The sequence below is a fragment of the Lepidochelys kempii genome, chromosome 1 (assembly GCF_965140285.1).
Source record: "Lepidochelys kempii isolate rLepKem1 chromosome 1, rLepKem1.hap1, whole genome shotgun sequence".
In the NCBI taxonomy this organism is placed as follows: Eukaryota; Metazoa; Chordata; order Testudines; family Cheloniidae; genus Lepidochelys; species Lepidochelys kempii.
Genome location: NC_136380.1, coordinates 74,414,468 through 74,434,167, shown reverse-complemented (window position 1 = coordinate 74,434,167; position 19,700 = coordinate 74,414,468). Strand labels below are relative to the sequence as shown.

Below are 19,700 nucleotides of genomic sequence, written 5' to 3'. Positions count from 1 at the left end.
CAAATGAATATGATCAGAGAAATGATACACAAATGATTTTCTGTATGATCTGTTATTGCACAGTGAACTCAAAAGCATAGACTGTAATAAGCACTTTAAAGGAACTAAGTGGCTTCTTTAAAATTTGAATAATAGAGTGCTTTTGGAGGAGTATTTTTATAGAATGTTGATAATATGAAGTAAAATGCTTTCTAATCTATCTAGATATTTGCTTGAACTTGTTCCTACATTACTGTATTTTTTTTAAAAAAAACATCAAATTAAATAGAGTGATTTAGGGATGATAATGAAAGTCAGAGGGAAAAAAAAAGAGAACCCAGCCCTGCAATACTTATTCTGGAAAAATTCCCATTGAAGTTTGCGGAACTGGGTTGGTTTGAAGAACTGGTCTGAGAGAATGAGGGACAGAATGAGAGAGAGAGAAACTAAGGCCTAAAAATACTCATTATTTGTAGGCGTCTCCATTATCAGGTGCCCAGCTTGAGATAACTTGATATTGATTTCCAGAGGTGCTAACTGGTTGCTGCCCCCCTTAGTTGCATTGGAATTGTGGGTGCTAAAAGTCAGACTTCTATGTTACTCAAGTTGTGCATCCAAAATTTGAGGTATTCCTAAAGTAGTGGACAGACACTGTTGAAAATGTAGTGCTAATTAGATGAACAGAGACTGTTAGTTGTGGACTGTTGTATATGCTTCTTTTAATTTTGACTAAATCTGATTCACTTTTAACCTAAATTTCATATGAACCCCATGACCTCTTCTAGGTATAATAGGCCACTAATAAGGGCAGGCTACTAGTATGATCTGGTACGGTAACTCCCTTGAATCACTTTCTTTCAGAATATTTAGCACCTAACACGTATGCCAGAAATGTTTGGATTTTGGAGTTTAAAATGTTGCCATTTTTGGAGAGCTATGAAATATTTGTTTTGAAGTAGTCTTCTGTAATCTATTGGCTAGTTCTGTAGCCATACTATATTTGTGATAGTTGAGGCAGGCACACAAAATATCTCATTAATGTTTTTTGGACAGACTCTGTTGATACCACACTGGCAGAGGGCACCATCAATGGTAGGTCTGGTGTCTTGCGGAGATTTATGAAAGAGGATTGATTCAGAAAACAAACAAGCAAACAAAAATATAAACAACCACAAAGCAGGACCATACAAACTGAGGTTCAGTAAGTGGACAGTACTTGAATTCAACAGTTTGCAAGGAAGATTGGGATGAAATCTGAAAACACTTATGAAACCATACGGCTGTCGTTTGGCTAAAAACTCAGTGTGACTGTCTGAACTTGCAGGAAACAAAATAGGTATGTTAATAAGAAAGCTGGCAGTGCTTATATGATACACAGGATGACACTGACTCTTGAGTCTGCTTGTTTAAAACAGTATGTTGAAAACTTTTCATAGTACAGCTTCATAAGATCCCTCAAGGGGCTCTTTGTATATGGCGCAAATCACAGATGGCAACAAAAAGGGCTTACTTTGTCTGGAGCTGATTTCTGATGTCCGTCTGTGTCATAAGCAAGTGACAGAAGCAATTCTTGCCTTTGGAACTTAGGCCCAGTAAAGCTTTCAGTCTGTGAATTAATTTAGAAGGAAATGACTCGCATTGGAAACCATTTCTATGTTTGGTAAAATTTACTTGCTACTCTTTCTCCATTCTAGGCATTTTGCTCATGCACTCACATTTTGGGCCAAGTGCAAGCCTGGTGTAAGAATGCAGTGTTACTGAAGCCCATATTCAAAGAGTCCCTAGCTACCATAGAGCCTGTGTAGCCAACTCCCTGCGTCCCCCAGTATAGGGGATGACAACTTGCTGATTGCAGAAAACCGATCACCCTTGCCTTGCCCCTTCCCCGAGGCCCGGCCCCTGCCATGGGGACTCAGCGTGCTGACCCTGCCCTGAGTGCTGGCTCTGCAGCTCCAATTGGCCAGGAACCATGTGGTGCTAGCGCCTGTGGCCGGGGGCAGCGTGCGGAGCCACCTGGCCACGCCTCCACCTAGGAGCCGGAGCGAAATGCCGGCTGCTTCATGGAGCCTCATGGAGCCAGACAGGGAGTCTGCCTTATCCCCACTGCGCTGCCGACCACGCTTTTAACAACCTGGTCAGCAAGGCTGACTGGAGACGCCAGGGACCCTTTTTGACTAGGCGTTCCGGTCGAAAACTGGATGCCTGGCAACCCTAAATGATTCGTGAGCAGGAGGAGAAGGCATGTCTAGAGTACTATTTCTGCTAATGAAATTTGTGACCTGCCAGTTGTTACTTGTTGGACATCTCTTTTGGAACCATAGCCAGTAAGCATAGTGTAAAGCAGCCTCAAGATTGCTCTCCATTATGCCAGGGCTGAAGGTAGCACAAAACCAATCTCAGAATAAGGCAGCTGCTCTGGACACTTTGTGGTCTTCTCCAAAGCAGCACCCAGCAGACACTGGTCCCAGCTGAGAATCCAGGCCAAAATATCTAGGGCAGTTCTTTTGGAAGGCCTAAATTAATCATATTCCTTTTTAAACAATTTAAACATAATTCTGTCCTAAGTTTCAAAGCTTTAAGGGTTTTTTGCATGTTGTGATTTCTTAGTGGGCTTTCATTACTTTTCCATCTATACAGTTTCACAGATAATGACAGGCCCTCAAAACCTGCAGAACATTGCATGTAACATTGCTTCTGCAGCTATTTACCACTTCATTAGCTTTTTCAATAGTGAAGATAAGTTAGCATTTTGTCATGAAATTTGAATTGCCAACTTGTCTTACTGAAACACATGAACCAAGGTATAATAACTCTCACAAAGTGCATTAACGCTTGCACAAGCAGATGCAATCCCCTAAGAAAAGAAAATTTGTGGGTTGTTGTTTTTTTTGTGATGGTGAAGCCAATTTTTTTTTACATTTTCTCCAGCAAATTTTGCTGCTTTGCAGAACATCTGAAAGTACAGTAGGAGACATTTAGCTCTTGTCTAAGTGGGAGCAAATGAACTGACTGCAATAAACTTTATCAGAGCTACGTTTGTCCATACGGTTCACACATTACACTTTAAATGTAATTGAACCACCGGACCAGTTTCAGTGTGATTTTTGTCTTAAAGTTATCAGGCCAGATTCTCATCAACACTAAGGACTTTTTACATCACAGGAAAGTGTGCCCAACTGTGATTGATACCCACTTTAAGGCATCTTTATACTGCCAAGCAGTGGTAAAGTGGCAGTTGGCTATGACTTCACTACAGGAAAACAGTGTGGCTTTATACTGTGGTAGCCATCTTAAAATAAAATAGTAGTAGAGATGGGCACTGTGGTTTTTAACCTGTACATAACCAGTTGAGGTCAACACTAGGTGTGTAGTACTGGGGTCAGTTAGGTACACTGAGTACTTTAACTCTCAATAGAGTTTGTCTCACATTAGCTATCTCAGTGTAAAAACACCGACTTTTTCCCCCGTGAAGACATAGCCTTAGTGTAAATGAAAATCAGGCCTGATACCTTTAAGGCAGACTTTCATGGAATTTGGTCCCGTGGTTCATGAAGTGAAATAGCACTACTGTTAGGTTTTCAAATATCTCCCCGATGACACTAGCGGCAGAACTCCATAAAACTCCTGCCAGGCTTTCAGCACCATCTGTTATGCTGCTGATACGTTTTTCATATCAGCTTCAATGTCAATGCCATACTCTGCAAACTATTCATTGTTGCGTCAGTGACTGTCGCTCCATTCAGTGAAGGTAACTCATTGAACCCAAACAAATGCAATAATCTTTAATTTCACTAACAGAGGTAGCTATTCATAGCCTTTCTCTTTTACACCGTCCAGAAGTTTTGCAGTTTTGACTTCTATTAAAGTTTTTTAAAGTTTGGTGATTGTTAGAAAAATCACTGTAAAAATAGCATCATTTTTCTCAACAGATCTATTCCTTGTGTGCATTCAGAGTCTATTCTGTTTGCCTTTTCTAAAAAACAAACAGGCAAACTGTTTATTGCTTTTAATTCTGTTAGCACACCAGCACTGTAATGGTAGAGAGAAAGTTGTATCCTCTTCTGGCTCACATATTATCAACCACATTTTTAACCAAGATCCAATTGCAAAATATTACTGATCATTATGCCTGAGTTAGAACAATCCCAGATTGATTTGCAGTCTTAGCAATTAGAGAAAAAAATGTTTACCTTTAAATAAAGCCCTTTATTGCTTCTTAGTAACTCCAGCTCCACCACAGAACCTCATGATGCCATTCTTACCATCATTTTTTTTTTTGGAGTATCATGACACTTCAAGGTTCACTAGGCCCATTCCTGACCTCATGCTTGAGATTTCAAGGATTAGAAGCCTATTGATATCAATGGGAGTCTTTCCATTAACCTGAATATGCTTTGGGTAGTGGAAAGACTCCCATTGATATCAGTAGGCTTTGAAACAGACCCTTTGGAAGGGCAGAATTTGGCCCACTGAACTAATCATTTTTGTGCTGTTCAGCTTCAGTATCACTAATCAAAAGAGGGGTTGGTTTTTTTGCTTAGCATGAAAACATTTGGACAAGACTTTCTTCCCAGTTACAGAATGAAGAAGGCAAGCAGGTCAGAATAAATGTGTTGTTTTATACCTTGTGCTTCAACTTTTCCCTTTTATTTCTCTTGTATCTCTTTGAAAAAAAATCCTTTACAATATCTTATCTCTTCGCTTTTGATCTACCTCATAGCCATTTTTTAAATGTAGTTTCCGCTTCTGAACATTCTTGGTAATTTGCTTGCCTCTTTATCCTCCACAGATGCTCCACCCATCTGAGGATCCTCTCCTTTATAACATCTTCGTTTCAAAACTGCCTACAAGACAGTGAATCTGGTTCACAGTCAGTACTTACTCAGCAGGAGACATTTCTCACTCACATTTGATACCTGCTGGCTGCTGCTTTCAATTATGGCCTATACTGGAGAGCAGAACTGTTGAAGTAACGGAATCAATGATGTAATCAAACTAGTTAAGATGCTTGCAGGGTAGCTACAGGGTTCTGGGCATTGTCTAATTCCTGCCATAAGCAAAATAGTGACAAGTCTTGCTCTTGTTTTGTTGCTTTCTTAGATGGCAAAAAACTAGACATTTGTTCATTATATTGTGAAATCACATCCCGGGATATTGTTGAATCTGCCCTGCAGCTAATTATCAGATGATTGTAGGTAATGAAAATAACCTTTCCCTTCTACTAGGAATATAGTATTAACCTTGATCAAGTAGGTGCATTATTTTTGTGTGTTCCTGGCCCTGTGGTACATATGGATTTATTTGATATGAATTAATGGTACTGTTTCCCAGAATTTGGGTATTGGTGTTTTACCAGAGGAATGGGCATTTTATACATTGCATCTTGGCACTGAGAATGACCAGAGACGGTGGGCCTGATTCACATTTACACTAAGGCTATTTAACAATGCTCTGGTTGTGGAAAGGGGCCTTAAATAGGGTATAAACAGAATTTACTGTGGGCATGATTCTGGTCTCACACTAGTTTTCCACTAATGAAATTCTAGTTATGTCACTGATGTTGTCCTGTGTGGCAGAGTAGAATCAGACCCATAGCCTCTATACAGTTCTCCCCCTCCTCATTCTCACACACCCCACAGCACACATGATATGGGAGGAAAGTTCTACGACCCTTCTGGAGCCCTCAGAATCGCCAGCACCCATTTTTCCTCTTTGCACCTTGTTACAGCCATCCTTCTTCTACTGAGGCTGTCTGGATGGCAGTCCCGTGGGCACTCTTGAGTGGTTGCTGTTCATTAAAGTGAGGTATTCTGTCTCTTTGAATAGCAAGAATGCAAGAAAAGAAGGCTAAGTCCTTCCCCTGTATGGCAATTCAGAGCATGACCAGTAGGCTGGCCATTTGATGCTATTGCAATAATATCTTCACTTCAGTGCTGTATCTAACATCTAGCTCTGTTTTCTGTGTTTCGATTGTTTTATCATGGGGTTTCCAAGTATTACATATGGCCTTTAAAAGCTAGAGCTCAAATTCCACTGCTGAAGAAGCATGTGGTATCAGAGGACTAACAGTAGTACAGATCTAAGTAGTGGTGTGTTTCACTAGAGGTGATGTGCAGTATAGTGAGTAGTTGTAAACACATTGTAATAATCTCTGATGTTACATGCCACTTGTTGTCATGCCCTACATTTTCCTCTTACACATCTCATGCATGCAATTTCCAATTGAGATTCATTTTAATGTATCCTTAATATGTTCCTTAACATGTTAATGGCACTTTGACATTTTAAGGACAGAGGAACAATGCCAAAACTATGGAAAAATCTTTAACCAACATACTAGTTTAAATAATTCAGCACTCATAGTTTTAAGACCCAAAGGTATTTTTACATGTGTAGATATAAAGATTAGATGCATGTTTGGGGAGATCACTGCTGTCAGACTTTAGTAAAGGACATAAAGAAGTTGTACATTTAACACAAGCTTGTACTGGTATGAAATAGATGCCATGATTTTCTGATCATGTGTGAGAACAGAATCTCAAGTTTAGTGTAGGAGACCTGTGGTAATTTAAGGTAGGGTAACAAAACAGTGACATCCATTATTTTAAATCTGAGACCATCAGAATGTCAAATTATGCTTCTCCCACTTACTGTGGCAATGTACTTTAGGGGAGGCTTTAGAGAAATTACTTACTTGACTCTTGGGGCAAGTCTACACTACAGCACTCCATCGTCGCAGCTGCACCAATGCAACTGCGTCAGTGTACCACATCTGGTGAAGATGCGCTATGCCGACCGGAGAGCAGTCTCCTGTCAGCATAGTTTCTGCCTCTTGTGGAGATGGAGTAATTATGTTGGTCGGAGAGTGTTTCCTGACGAAAGCGCTGGTGTGGACAGCACTTAGGTTGCTGTAACTTGTGTCGCTCAAGGGGGTGTCTTTTTCACACCTCTGAGTGATGTAACTTAAGTGGTATTGTAAACCAACCCTTAGAAAAACACCAGCAAGAGGAAGTTGGCTTGTCCCTTGCCTGGATTGGAGTAGCCATTCTGATATATTAAAATGAAGACAAAGGGCTTACTCAGGCGAAACACCCATTTGCATCATTTAGAGTTTTGCTTGAGTAAGGACTGTTTTCCCGTAATCACTGTGTTCCTTGGACAAACCATTTTGAATCTGATCCAGTAAAGCGGAGCAAGCTCCTTCATCTGGTACATTAAATGGAAGCTCAGCTGGAAAAGGAAATGTAGTATTTTGCCTTTGCATTTCAACTGAGTGAGAATTTATTATTTTAAGCTTAGAGGGTGATTAGCATCTCCAAGCAATGTAACATCACTTACGAAGTCAGGTGACAGATCGCTGGGCTAAATACGTGGATATAATTAGGCACGTTGATTCTATTAATGAAAACAAAAATAAATGAATGTCATGTGCATGCTTCCCGTGCAGTTCTTTCAGAGTAACTCACTTCTGACTTGCAGCACTCCTGCTGTTCGAGTCTGGGATCTTTCTTTGACACAGAAAGTCTTTCATGCAAATTTGCGTGGTGGGCAAGCATCCAAGAGAGAATAGTTTAAAGTCTAAACCCACTTCCACTTTTGACCAGATTTACATTTGAACCAGGGTGGCTAATGGTGAAAGACATGTATAGCACTGTGCAAGTGGGACCTCTCTCACACAGTTTTTAAAAAGACCCAGGCCCTGATTCTCCTCTCACCCACTGCATTGATTTCAGTGGAATTACTCATGATTTATACCAGTGTGAAAAGAGAAAGAATTAGATTCATGATTTCTAAAACAAGCGAGGGATTTTTTTCCACTTGCACTCAAGCTTGTGGTAAATTCTTAGATTTGTGCCAAAAAATATGAAAAGAAGTCACCAACTGTTCTGCAGCTCTTTAGGCAATTATCACTGAACACACACCATGGTTCAAATGCTATGAGCACAAAGAACTGCAGAAAGCAAAATCTATGTAAATTGCAAACAAACAAGTGATGCAAACCCTAATAGTACTTCTTGGTTAATACACATTGATTGTAAAATTTAAACAACATTTCAGTGATCCAGTAAATGTTTCGATTAATATAATAAATGATTGGAGGGTACATGGAAACAATGTTTGGAAGTGAATTTCTCTCTGAGAAGTATTGAATATATTCTATTTATGGACCCATAATATTTGTTAAAGAGCTTAGTGAAACCAGTAGACCCAACAGGGCGGGCATTAGGCTGAGATCATACCAGTAGCTCCATGCTTTGGTTGCTATGAGAGTCACAAGAAGAAATAGATCATGTTGAATAAGAAGTGAGAAATACTATAATCTGATGATTTGGTATTTTGGCAGAGTTCTTTTTCTTACTACAATTAAAGCAGATATTTAATACTATACTCAAAACTTGCCATTGTTACTGTGACTTTATTTTTGCAATTATTCATGGATTTGATAGTACAAAGCAAAAACGTTGTAGATCACGGGGAGCAGGAGAGGGCAGAAAGGCTCGGAGACCTCCATTGAGTAGCTAAGTACTCTCCATCTTTAGGATGCACCTTTAGGACGCAGGATGTGATTGGCAGGAACCGTATGCTTACACCAGGCCTCCAGTGGGAATCAGCATGCTCAGAGTGCCTAGAAGTAAATATGATTGCTTTCCCTGATAATTTTTTGCCCCGATTCCCCATTGTTCCCCTGGGTCCATGGAGTCTAGGGGCTGGATTCTGCCATCTCTTGAAAACTAGCTTATGGGACCTTTGTGACTTTAGCACTTCTGATGTTGCAGCGGGCTTAAGCCCTCTTTCTGTTCTGGGGACTTTGGCGTCTCTGCATGTTTGCTAACGGCGGGGAGCATGATGGTACTCCCCCCTCTCCTCTGGGCTACTACTCACAGTTAGTTACCTTTGTTTTATTTCACAGAAAAATAAACAAATTCTTACAGGCAAGACTCGTTAACTTTGTGAAGTAAAACAAATGGGGACAAAAGCAGTTCTCTGGTATGTCCTTCGACTCACATTATTTCACCAGAAGATAACTATGCTAGTTGATGAGGAGGGCTGGTGTAATGTTCAGCACAGTCTTCTATCTTCCATGTTTGAACACCAGCAGGAATTCCAGGCCTGATTCTGATCTCTTTTGTGCTGATGCAAATCAGGAGCAAATCCAGAGAAGACAGTGGAGATACACTGGTGTAAAACTGATAAATGTGTGAGGAGAATTGGGGCTTCTGCACAGAAGTGGAGGTTTTTTTAACCTGCTGTTTTCAGTATGTTAGTTTAATTTGCATCGTTCACAGAATTTCATCTATTCCTTGCACATTTGTCCTCTTCCTCAGTTATATCTCCATGCTTTGGCAGGAGGAATACATATAAATGAAAGTGTGTGCTCTTTAATAAGAAGTAAAAGTTTTTACTAGTAGGGGCTGAGATTTGGCTTGAAGTGATAACTGCAATAAATAAACCTGAGAGAAGTGAATCCTGCTTTTTTTGTTGCCATGGTGTTGTTTGTCAGCGTGGGTGTTACTACTATGTGGACTTCAGCGTGTAGGTGGCTTAGACAAAGGCTTGCTCGGTAAAAGAAGTTCTATCGAGATACAGCTGTAAATTATCTTCAGACCAGCGTTGTAGATTTGCTAGCACACATTGCACTTTGCTGTGCCTGCAGGGGCTGTTGTGTCCTTTGATTGAGTCCATTCCCAAGGGAAGGCATCCGCAGGACAGCACTACCCACTGCTGTCACTGCGCCAATTCTCTGCTGGATATCAGGCAGAGTGGAGGATTCAGGACACTTGCCTTGCTGTAGCTCCCTTCCAGACAGATTTAGTCAGCCTGCACTAGATCTGGGTGAATAACTCTTTCCATTCAGTGGCAGTCTGAAAAAAATAATGTTCATAATAATGAAAAAATTGTCTTGAGTCAAACGACTTGGCCCTATTTCACTTGCCTTGATTTCAGCAGGAGCCCACTCGTCCCAATGGAGCTTGCCCCACTATGTGGTCATTTTTTCACTAATTTTCTCCTTTCTGTGCTTTCTCAAGATGTCCTCCATTCCTAGCTTTTACTCACCTTCTTTCTGAGCCTGATAATACAGCTCCACGTTATCTTTCATGTGGGCCCCCTCTGTGGTGAAAATCCCCTTTTAGGATGTCCCCAGGGCAAGCGCTGGCTGCAGAAGCCCTGATATCACAGCTTCAAGAGGTACCAGGGAGTGGGAAGGAGGCATAGCGCCTCTACTTGATGGCCTTGATCTTTATAAGATCCTGCAAGAAACAGGTTTGTGGTGAACTTTGTTACCTTTTCCCCATTTTTTGCCCTATCACATCCATGGGACATGTCTCTGTAAAGAGACCTTCTTCCAAAGCTGCCTGCAGGAGGTTTTGCCAAGGGAGGAGGTAATCAGGATATCTTCTTATAAGGCTCTCTAGACATCCTGGCACACATTCAGACGGTCTGGGGATGGATACTTGACCTAACCATAGTCTCTGGATAATGCCATTATTCTAGAGAAGCATTTTTTTAGCGAGATCCCTACAGTTTTGTCTAGAATTAATATTCCCATTTGCTTCTTGTCTCAACAAATACTCTTCATACAAAGTGAAGCAGCTAATGTGCTCAGATTACCTAGACAACATGATAAAATGAAATTTGGATTAATAATGGAGAAAGATATATATTCATAGTGCTCATTTTGTAAAGATGATAAAAATACTGGAAGGTCAACGATGTTGCCTATCATTAAATAAATTGTGTTCACATTGTTTCAGTAGACCCAGTTTAATCCAAAAATGCTTATACATTCTTTTTTGTATTACAGATTAAAATAACCAATTCACTGTTTAAATGGCCCAGACAGCACAACATTCGTAGCTTTTCACTGCAGATGGCTACAGGATAATAACACCAATATGAAAGAAAAATAGCGCTTGCTGGATTTTTGTTTGGTTAATTCTGTGTTGTCTGTGGGTGCAATATTTTCGCATACATGCACAGATTCTCTTAATGCAGCAGTATAACAGTATTCACTGTCACACGTATATAGTGCTTTAGATGGGAGGGAGACCTTGAGTGGGAAAAGGAACTGTTGGTTTTGAAATCTAAAACTGCGAGTTATGAGAAGCAGAGTTGTCGAGCTTGATTCTTGTTTACATGAAGGCCAATTTACATCACTTTGGTAGTATACAGGAGCATAAAAGTAGAAGTACATTATATTTACACTCATATGAAGACCTCTTTGCATTCCCAGACCTATGCTGAATGTCCTTAGGATAAATGAGACCAGTTAAATATAAAATAGATAGTAAATAGTGATATATAATCTTCTATTAATAGGTAGCTAGTGTCCAACATAATGAAAATAAAAATAATACACTAAATAAAAAAGAAGTATTTCATGCATAGTTTTTGAAGTATTTTATGAAGGATGGTAAGTCTTAATATCCCCATTTTACAAATGGGGAAACTGAGGCACAGAGCAGTGAATGGCTCAACATCACACAGCAGGTCACTTTCAGAGCCAGGAATAGAATATAGCTTTTTATTAATACTCAGTACGATGCACAATAAGTGCAATGAGCATTATGTAGAATAATTAATTGTATGAGGTGTACAACTGATGTTTTCATGAGGGAAAATTTTGCAAGGTGAAAGATGAGCATGCCAGCACTGGCAATTGCATTAGCAGTTTTTTGCATAGCACGGTCAGGGACAACTATTCTAGAGACAAAGCTGTTTGATTAATCAAATCAATTTTCCACTGTAACAATGCAGAGAGGTTATGTCTGCCAGCAATCTAATTTGAAATCAAATGTTTATGGATTAATGAACACAAGACAATTGCTTCCAAGCTTCTTTTCAAACAAAAGATCTTAGGTCTTTAGAAATGTGGATAAGTAGAGAATCATTAGCCAGGGCTGGCAGTACAAATAGACCTAACTCCCTAAACAAACCCTCTTTACTACCCCCCCAAAAGAAAAACCCCCAAAACCCCACCCTTGGATTATTATTTATTTGGTTAAACCATAGTGTGCCATAAATAAGGGTAACTCCATGTATTTCAGTGAATCAGGTCCCTCAAATTTAAAGGAAATAGGAAACTTATCCGTGGTCTAACATTATAATTCAGTAACACTGAGTTCAATGGAACTGTGCCTGTTTACATCAATGGAGGATTGAAATCATAATCTCCTTTTCAAAAAAGAAATCCAGGCCATGTTTTGGAATGACCCTTTTGCTAAAATATATTGGAAAATTCAGTCTCCCTTTTGTACTCTTACGTGAGGTTACTCATGACATTATCTTTAAAATCTCCAAACAATTGGCTTATTATAAAAGGAAACATGTAATCCACTTGAGTATAAAAGAAACTTCTTCTGCTTTTATAAGAAACAACTGAATTAATTCAGGTACCATTTTGTGTTCCCTTTGGTCCCTTTCTTCCCTAAGAAGACTATTTGCTTTGGTTTGATACTAAATTGGTGGTATCTAAATGCTCCCCATTGAGTTTAACAGTTAATTTTGCATATTGGAAAAAGAAATCTTTGCTCTGATGTTTTATGTCATCCCCATGGTGCCACTGACAAATAAGAAGCATATAGCTCTTATTGAGTCAAGAGAATAGTACAACTTCTCTGAAGAAAATTGGCTGGCTTTCACTCACTACATAAAAAATGGTCAGTTAAACACAGAAGCAGCTGGAAGTGAAAATCCTCCTGTTGTCAAAGGTGAAAATTAAACTGCTTCCTGCTTTGACTTGCTCCTTTTCCCTCTAAGATTATTTTATCTTTATGTTGTAATGCTTATACTACTGGTTAAGGCCAGCCCGCTAATGTGAACGCCTGGAATAAATTTTACAAGCCTTCTTCACTTTGGGTAGCCCTTGCTTTACGAGTAGTTTCACTGATTTCCAAGCAAAATATACCTGAGTCTCTGAATTTACGTTTTAAGACTGGTATTTTCAAAACTCTTCTGCACTGGCCTGCGTTTGCTCCCATTGAAGTCAGTGACTCAACTATTGACTACTGACTCCCATGACAGCAGAGTGAGGTCATTGGTGAATGCTTTGGAAAATCCCTTCCAATGACTGCTGTGAGATGACTCATGTGAGTAAGTGTCACTCAGTATAAGGGTCACTGAATCAAGTTCTATGGGTTTTGTGCAGGACTTTTATCTAAAAGTAAATGAGAATAAATGAGAACATTTTTAATGGACACTTTAGTGGGGGAAGAAATAGTTGAGAAAAATTAGACAGAAACCATTATGTTTAAAATCTGTTCAGCAAGTACTGCAACCTAAAATGTTGTCTGCTACTATGGAAAATATTGTTTTACAGTTTAACTGTTATGTTGCATTGGGACAAAGCTCCTTGCATTGGCTACTCTACATTAAGCAACATTGTCTGCAAAATCCCACTCAATTGTTCTTAGCTTAGAACATTTCACTGACTCTATGTCAAATTATTTTCACTGGTGTTATAGCTGTGTGTTGGGCCCAGGATATTAGAGAGACAAGGTGAGTGAAATAATATCTTTTATCAGACCAACTTCTGTTGGTGAAAGAGACAAGCTCTCAAGCTACACAGAGCTCCTCTTCAGATCTTCGAGCTACATGTAGCTCTTCTGCAAAGATCTGAAGAGGAGCTCTGTGTAGCTTGAGAGCTTGTCTCTTTCACCAACAGAAATTGGTCCGATAAACATATTACCTCATCCATCTTATTTCTCTGTATCTCATATTGTTTTTACTGCTTCTTTATAATTTCAGAAGTTACAACAAATAATATCCATGGCAAAGTGAATAAGATGATATAACAATTGTCTCACAACACTGTGCATGTATGGAGCACTGTATAAGATTGAATTAGGCTGTTCTCAGTGGTGGCAGATGACAGAACAAGGAGCAATGGTCTCAAGTTGCAGTGAGGGAGGTCTAGTTTGGATATTAGGAAAAACTATTTCACTAGGAGGGGGGTGAAGCACACTGGAATGGGTTACCTAGGGAGGTGGTGGAATCTCCTTTCTTAGAGGTATTTAAGGCCCGGCTTGACAAAGCCCTGGCTGGGATGATTTAGTTGGTGTTGGTCCTGCTTTGAGCAGGGGTTGGACTAGATGACCTCCTGATGTCTCTTCCAACCCTAATCTTCTATGATCCTATGAGATATGTAGGGAGCTTTGCATCAGGAGAGTAAGACAAAGTTATTCTACTGTACCAGGAAATATGGCTTTGTACAACTTACCCAGAGAACATCAGCATATAGGCAATTTATGAATGTGTTACCACAGAGTTCAGAGTCACTTTCAACACTTTTAAGACCAGCTTTACTTCTCTTTTGAGAAATCCCAAACTACTTTTCATCTTTATAATACAAAAATTGACTAGAGATCCTCAGCTGGTGAAAATTGGCATAGCTCACTAAAGTGTTTGGTGCTATGCTGATTTACATCAGATGAGGATCTCTTCTTATGAACTTTGGAAAAATGTAATTTTGTGGGATTAAAAGAAGGGTGCAGAACATTTTATAGCAATGAACTATGATATGGGCACTGTCCCACTTCCACTGAAGTTACTGGAAAAATTTACACTGGAGTCTTTGGATCAGGCCCTAAGAGATAACAGTTTGCAATTGCTTAGATCAAAGGGAGATAAAAGACAAAAGGCATATCAAGTTGTGAACTTCCAGTCCCTGACTGAAACAGCTTGCAATATAAATTAGAAATAAAATAGCTAGGTAGTCAGTGGATGGGATATGGAAGGAAGAGAATTATAACAGTGAGAGAGCATGCAATATGTTCACAACCATGTATGAATCTCATATGCTACTGTTAGGTTTTATTATTAATAATTAATTTTATTTATAGTATTTTTATATATATAATGTGGTAAAGTTTGGCGCAGTGTGTGGAGGAGTTCAGGAAAGGAGCCAAATGGAACTTTCCTATCATACTACAATGGCAGATCTTTTCAAACCTTCACTATTAAAAGCTCTGTCTGCATTAATCCTGGAAATGCACTTGTCAGAAATGTGTTTTGGGATGGTGCATGGAGCTAACATTTCCCCAATGTAGCTAGGGCTTTGGCATGCATGTGATTTTTTTTTTTAAATTGTGCTAGACTAGAGAAATCATTATCAAGAGCACAGATTTGTAGAATGGTTTAAATGGTTATAGCTTGGCTAAGCCTTGTCTACACTGACGAGAGAAACTATCCTAGCACCTCATATTTGAATATGGCATTGGCTAACATAAGCTGCAATGTAGACTGTGGTGACCTGTTCAGAAGGACCCACATTTCTTACATGCACTTAAATATTTCTGCTAGAGGCAGCACAGGATAGAAGTTTGTCTTTTGCCTGCCATCTCTGTTCTGGTGTGCAGAATTTCTCAGTTGGATGTAAACTCTCTAAATATATTTAGAAATGTATTATTTTGATACCCCCATTACCACAAGAGGCATCCTGCTGTTTTATATAGTGTTTTGAATATTCCAGCCTTCTGTTGCTGGTTTCCACAATGGCACTTTTTTATATGTGCTAAAATATGGCCACCTCATGTTAAGTTTCCAATATAATCCTTGAAACTGGTCATAAATAACGTTTACAGTGTTCCTATCAGTAATGAATGTGTTAAGTGTGGTTTAGGTTTGAATGGAGTAACATCAGATTTAAATATAATTCTACATTGCAGAATTGTATGCAGGTTAGCCTCTGTGCACATTACAGAATAAAATAAACTAGCTCAGTGATCTAGAGATGGTGTACACTGTGCCCATGGGTGAATGAGATTGATTCTTGCAACAGTCTGCTAACAAAATTGTTTAGTGTGTGAAGTGCATGTAGATCATGTAATCAGATTCATGGCTGCTGTTCTTATTTAGGGCACAAGGTGTTGCAGATTTCTAGAGAATAATAAAATACAATCTTAATTTAAAAAAATAAAAAAGAGGAGCCATACCTAGGAGGTAAAATAAATCAACTTCAGACACCTAAGATATCAGAGGAACAATGCTTTTTAATTTTCCTGTAATTTGATCATTACTATTTAGTTATTTTGAGGTTGATTTACTTATTTATTTTTATTTCAGAATTAAAATTCTAATGAGCTCTAATATGTGGAAGGGAAAGTTTTTACCGAATTAAAAAATGCTGTTAAACTTGTCACTGAAAGTGGACCTCAGTGCAGTTAATTTTTAACAAGCTTTTATTGCAGAGTTCACTAGATGATCAGTCATAGATTTTTAGATGTTTGGATTCAGCTGTTAACTCTTCCTGTCACTGGAATAAAACCAAGTTTTACAAGTTTTAATTTGTGTGTGTGTGTGAGTGAGAAGAGAGAGAGAGAAAGAGAAAGAGAGAGGAATAGTACCATTTATCAAGAATCTCATATTTAACTAAAACAACCCTGAAAGGGAATGCTCTCAGTAATCACTCTTTAACAGATTCAGGTGGAAGAATGCCAAGTTTTTTTGTTACACAATAGGTGCAATCATGTGATAGAGTTTCCAGTTGGGAGTTGAAAACCGAAAACCTGACATGCATAAGTGAATAAACCTGCCCTATGTGATGTGTTGATTTAGTATTTTTCCTCCTTAAAAATACAGCTGGAGTTCTGCCTTTGTCTGGGAACTGAACAGACAAGGCTATGTGCAACACAAAATTAATTTTGCATTGACATTCTGGATGTTGGTGATAATTTGTACTGACATTGTGGCTATTGGTTATTATTGTGACAAGCAGGCTTGATCCAAGTGGACACTGTAAGAGCCAAATTTAATAGACTTATCATTGTAATTTTCTGCCTTGAGGACAACAGAGACTTTCCAGTGTTCCTTTACCACAACAATCATGGATTACAATATAACAAGTCCACAGGATTGGGAGAGGATTGAGGGGATTAATGGAGTATGACAAAATTGCACCTAAGGGGGAAAAGTCTGTCGCAGTTTCTCTATGGTGATGTGGTAGGCCAGGCAAATTGGCAATTGCTACTGATCTTTACACATGCATGTCTTCAAATAAAGTGTGTGGAAAGTCAAGCGGAATGCAACTATGTGGCTAAGGCTGTCATGATCATTTATGTCTCAAATGTACAAATCACTTAATACTATCTTTTTAAGTATTTCAGTGATCAACTACATTAAGCATCAATAGGTTGTAGGCATTGCACTAAATCATTTTATGTTCTGTTATAACCTCTTATCCTGCCAAACTAAATCCTAAAAAAGATTAAAATGTAGGGTTAGGCCAAGTCTCTTTAAGATTAATTAAGGAATATAATTCCTGTTCAGTAGGAATGTTCCAGCCTCAGAATTTTAGAAACACTGATATTAAAATAGGTTTGTTGTCTGCATTTATTTGCTGACATGCTTTTAAATAAGACCCCAGTTCCCCATCCCTTTAAAAATGTCCATCTCACAGCAAAAATATATTTTAGCCCTATTTCTCATGGAATATGAGTATATTAGTAACAATATTGGCATGTGGGGATTGCCAGTATTGGGTTTGGTTCTCCTCTCACATGGGTGTAAAATAGGAGTCAGTCCATTGACTGCAATGCAGTTACATCTAGGTGAAAACAAAGAGACTAGGAGAATGACACTTGTTTTGGTTTGTGACAGGAAATCCTGACTCTTCATTTCAAGCATATTTAGATAATTAGAGCTAGATGCTTTTCTCTTTTACACTGGCACAAATTTGGAGTACATTTGGTTTTAGATTTATGCTGGTGTAAATGCCGGCAGAACCTGGTCCCTAGAACATCCTTCTTCCATGGAAATTAATGTGAGCGCTTAATTATTAATTAAAAAAAAACTACAAAACAAGTCATGTCAGTCTAGCAAGAACTACACAAGAGGGACAAAATTAGTGAAAGAAGAAAAATCACAAACATTTATCAGTGGCTGAGGTCATAGCTCATGTGTTTTGAATCGTTTAGGAAGTGCTTTTGCAGCAGTGTTGACTGAAGGTCATGTTGTTATTTAGGCTTTTTGCTCGTAGGCCAGCAGGCAATTCATTAATTCCATTAGCTATCCACTCCGCAGGCTGAGACGTGCAGATGTAATTGTCAACAATTCCTACAGTATATTTAAGCTGTCAAGGCTTCTGTAAGGGTTCTGTTATCCTGTTTGGCGATATCAGTAGGCACGGAGGGTTATTTCATGTCTTTAAAAAGTAGAAATAAAGAGAACTTTGTGCTACAGAACCTATCCTAAAAGATTTCAACTTCACTGTTAACTTAAAGTGACATTCCAGCACAGAAACGCTGAGTAAATTTCTAACTGGCAAAGTTTCTGATTTTCTTTTTTTAAATGAGTCTTGAAGCCATTACAGTGTTCTCTCTAAACCCAAACCTGTATTCTTTCTAATAGCCAGATAGAGGAGTTCTCTTCTCCTTCCCAATGGCACAGTGATACATACAGTGGCCCAGATCCTGCACACTGCTCCATGTGGGTAGATTCTTGTGCAGAGTACAGGTGAAGCCGGTGGTGCTCTGTGAAGGCACACAGGTTTCCTCCCACATGGATCCAGTTGCCCGATTGGGGCCTATATTTTTTTATACCATCATTTCACCCTAAAATTTCTGGTGGGTAAGTGAGAAGGAAAAGTGACAAACGACGAACATGTTTTGTCTGTCACTAGTATATATTCTTAATATTAACTGGTTGTTAGTTGCTTTGATGGCTTTTGTGTCTGAGTGATGGTCAGAACCAGAATGTACTATATTTAGTAAATGAGAGGCAAGGAGATATTCCTGACTTATGAGCCCAGTCAAAAGTAGATCGTATCTGCATGCGTGTGTCTGCCCTCTAAGCCAGGCACTGTTATGAAACAGTGCCCTGCAGAGAAAAGTTTATTTTCTCACGTAGAAGAGACCGTTACCTTGAAAAGATTGCAAGACTGCTTGGAGTGAAATGCCTCATATTTAACTGTGATGCGTGAGTCCTGGAGAGGTACACAAGAATTTAACTTGCTCTTCCGCTCTATAGCCTACATAAAAATAGCCTGCTCTCTCTTGAGATCTTAATACACCATAAAGCCTTAGTGGCATTTAAAAATCTTTAGCTTTCAGTTAATATACATTTCAGTATGTTGCTTTTATTTTAACAATAATGAATATAAAGCTGTGCTGTCCTTCGCCATGCTTTGAGCTGTTCAGATAACGCACGGCAGGGTAGTTAGGCATGACTCAAATAGGCCCACTGTGCGCTATTTGAATGGAAAGAACTTCTTTTCATTCATCATTGCTTAACTAGTTTTCTGGTTATGTGTTTCCTAAACTTTCTGAATGACACCCTTATGCCCACAATTCCTAATTTGTTTAAGGTCAGTGCCAAATACTTGACACTCTGTTAAAGCTGTTATTCCTTAAGCTCTGTTTGTAAAATGTTCAGGTTACTGCTAATTTTCGGATGTTGCAAAAGAAAATGCATTTCACGTATTTCTGGAGAAATCCTTTGTCACTGTGTAACAAATGATTATTCTATGAAAGATGACAAAATGTGGTAAAGGAGTCTGTCTGGGAAAAGGTTCCCCCTATTGTGTGATATAACGTATGAGTAATCATAAATGTAAAACACTTGATGTGACAATTTCCTATAATTATTATTCAGTAGTTAGTAGGCACAGTATACTATATTACTCCTGTTATGTATTTATACGGTGGACGCTATGTATTCATAATATGGTTTAACATGTTGTATACGTAGTATCTACCCAGCTGAGGGATATTCTTCCCCCAAGTTGA

The 19,700-nt window shown here is 38.9% G+C and overlaps 1 protein-coding gene across 14 annotated transcripts in view; it reads left to right on the top strand.

The window, feature by feature from the left end:
- PCDH9 (protocadherin 9) overlaps positions 1–19,700 on the top strand; it is an 892,742-nt gene that overhangs the window by 15,546 nt on the left and 857,496 nt on the right. The window contains exon 3 of one of the 14 annotated variants that reach the window (XM_073346335.2): positions 4,769–6,180. The exons of the other annotated variants lie outside the window; for them this stretch is intronic. Coding sequence (XP_073202436.1) covers positions 4,769–4,837 — 69 coding nt within the window. The 3' untranslated portion in view covers positions 4,838–6,180. Of the gene's footprint in view, positions 1–4,768; positions 6,181–19,700 lie in introns of those variants that run through there. 14 annotated transcript variants of the gene reach the window in all.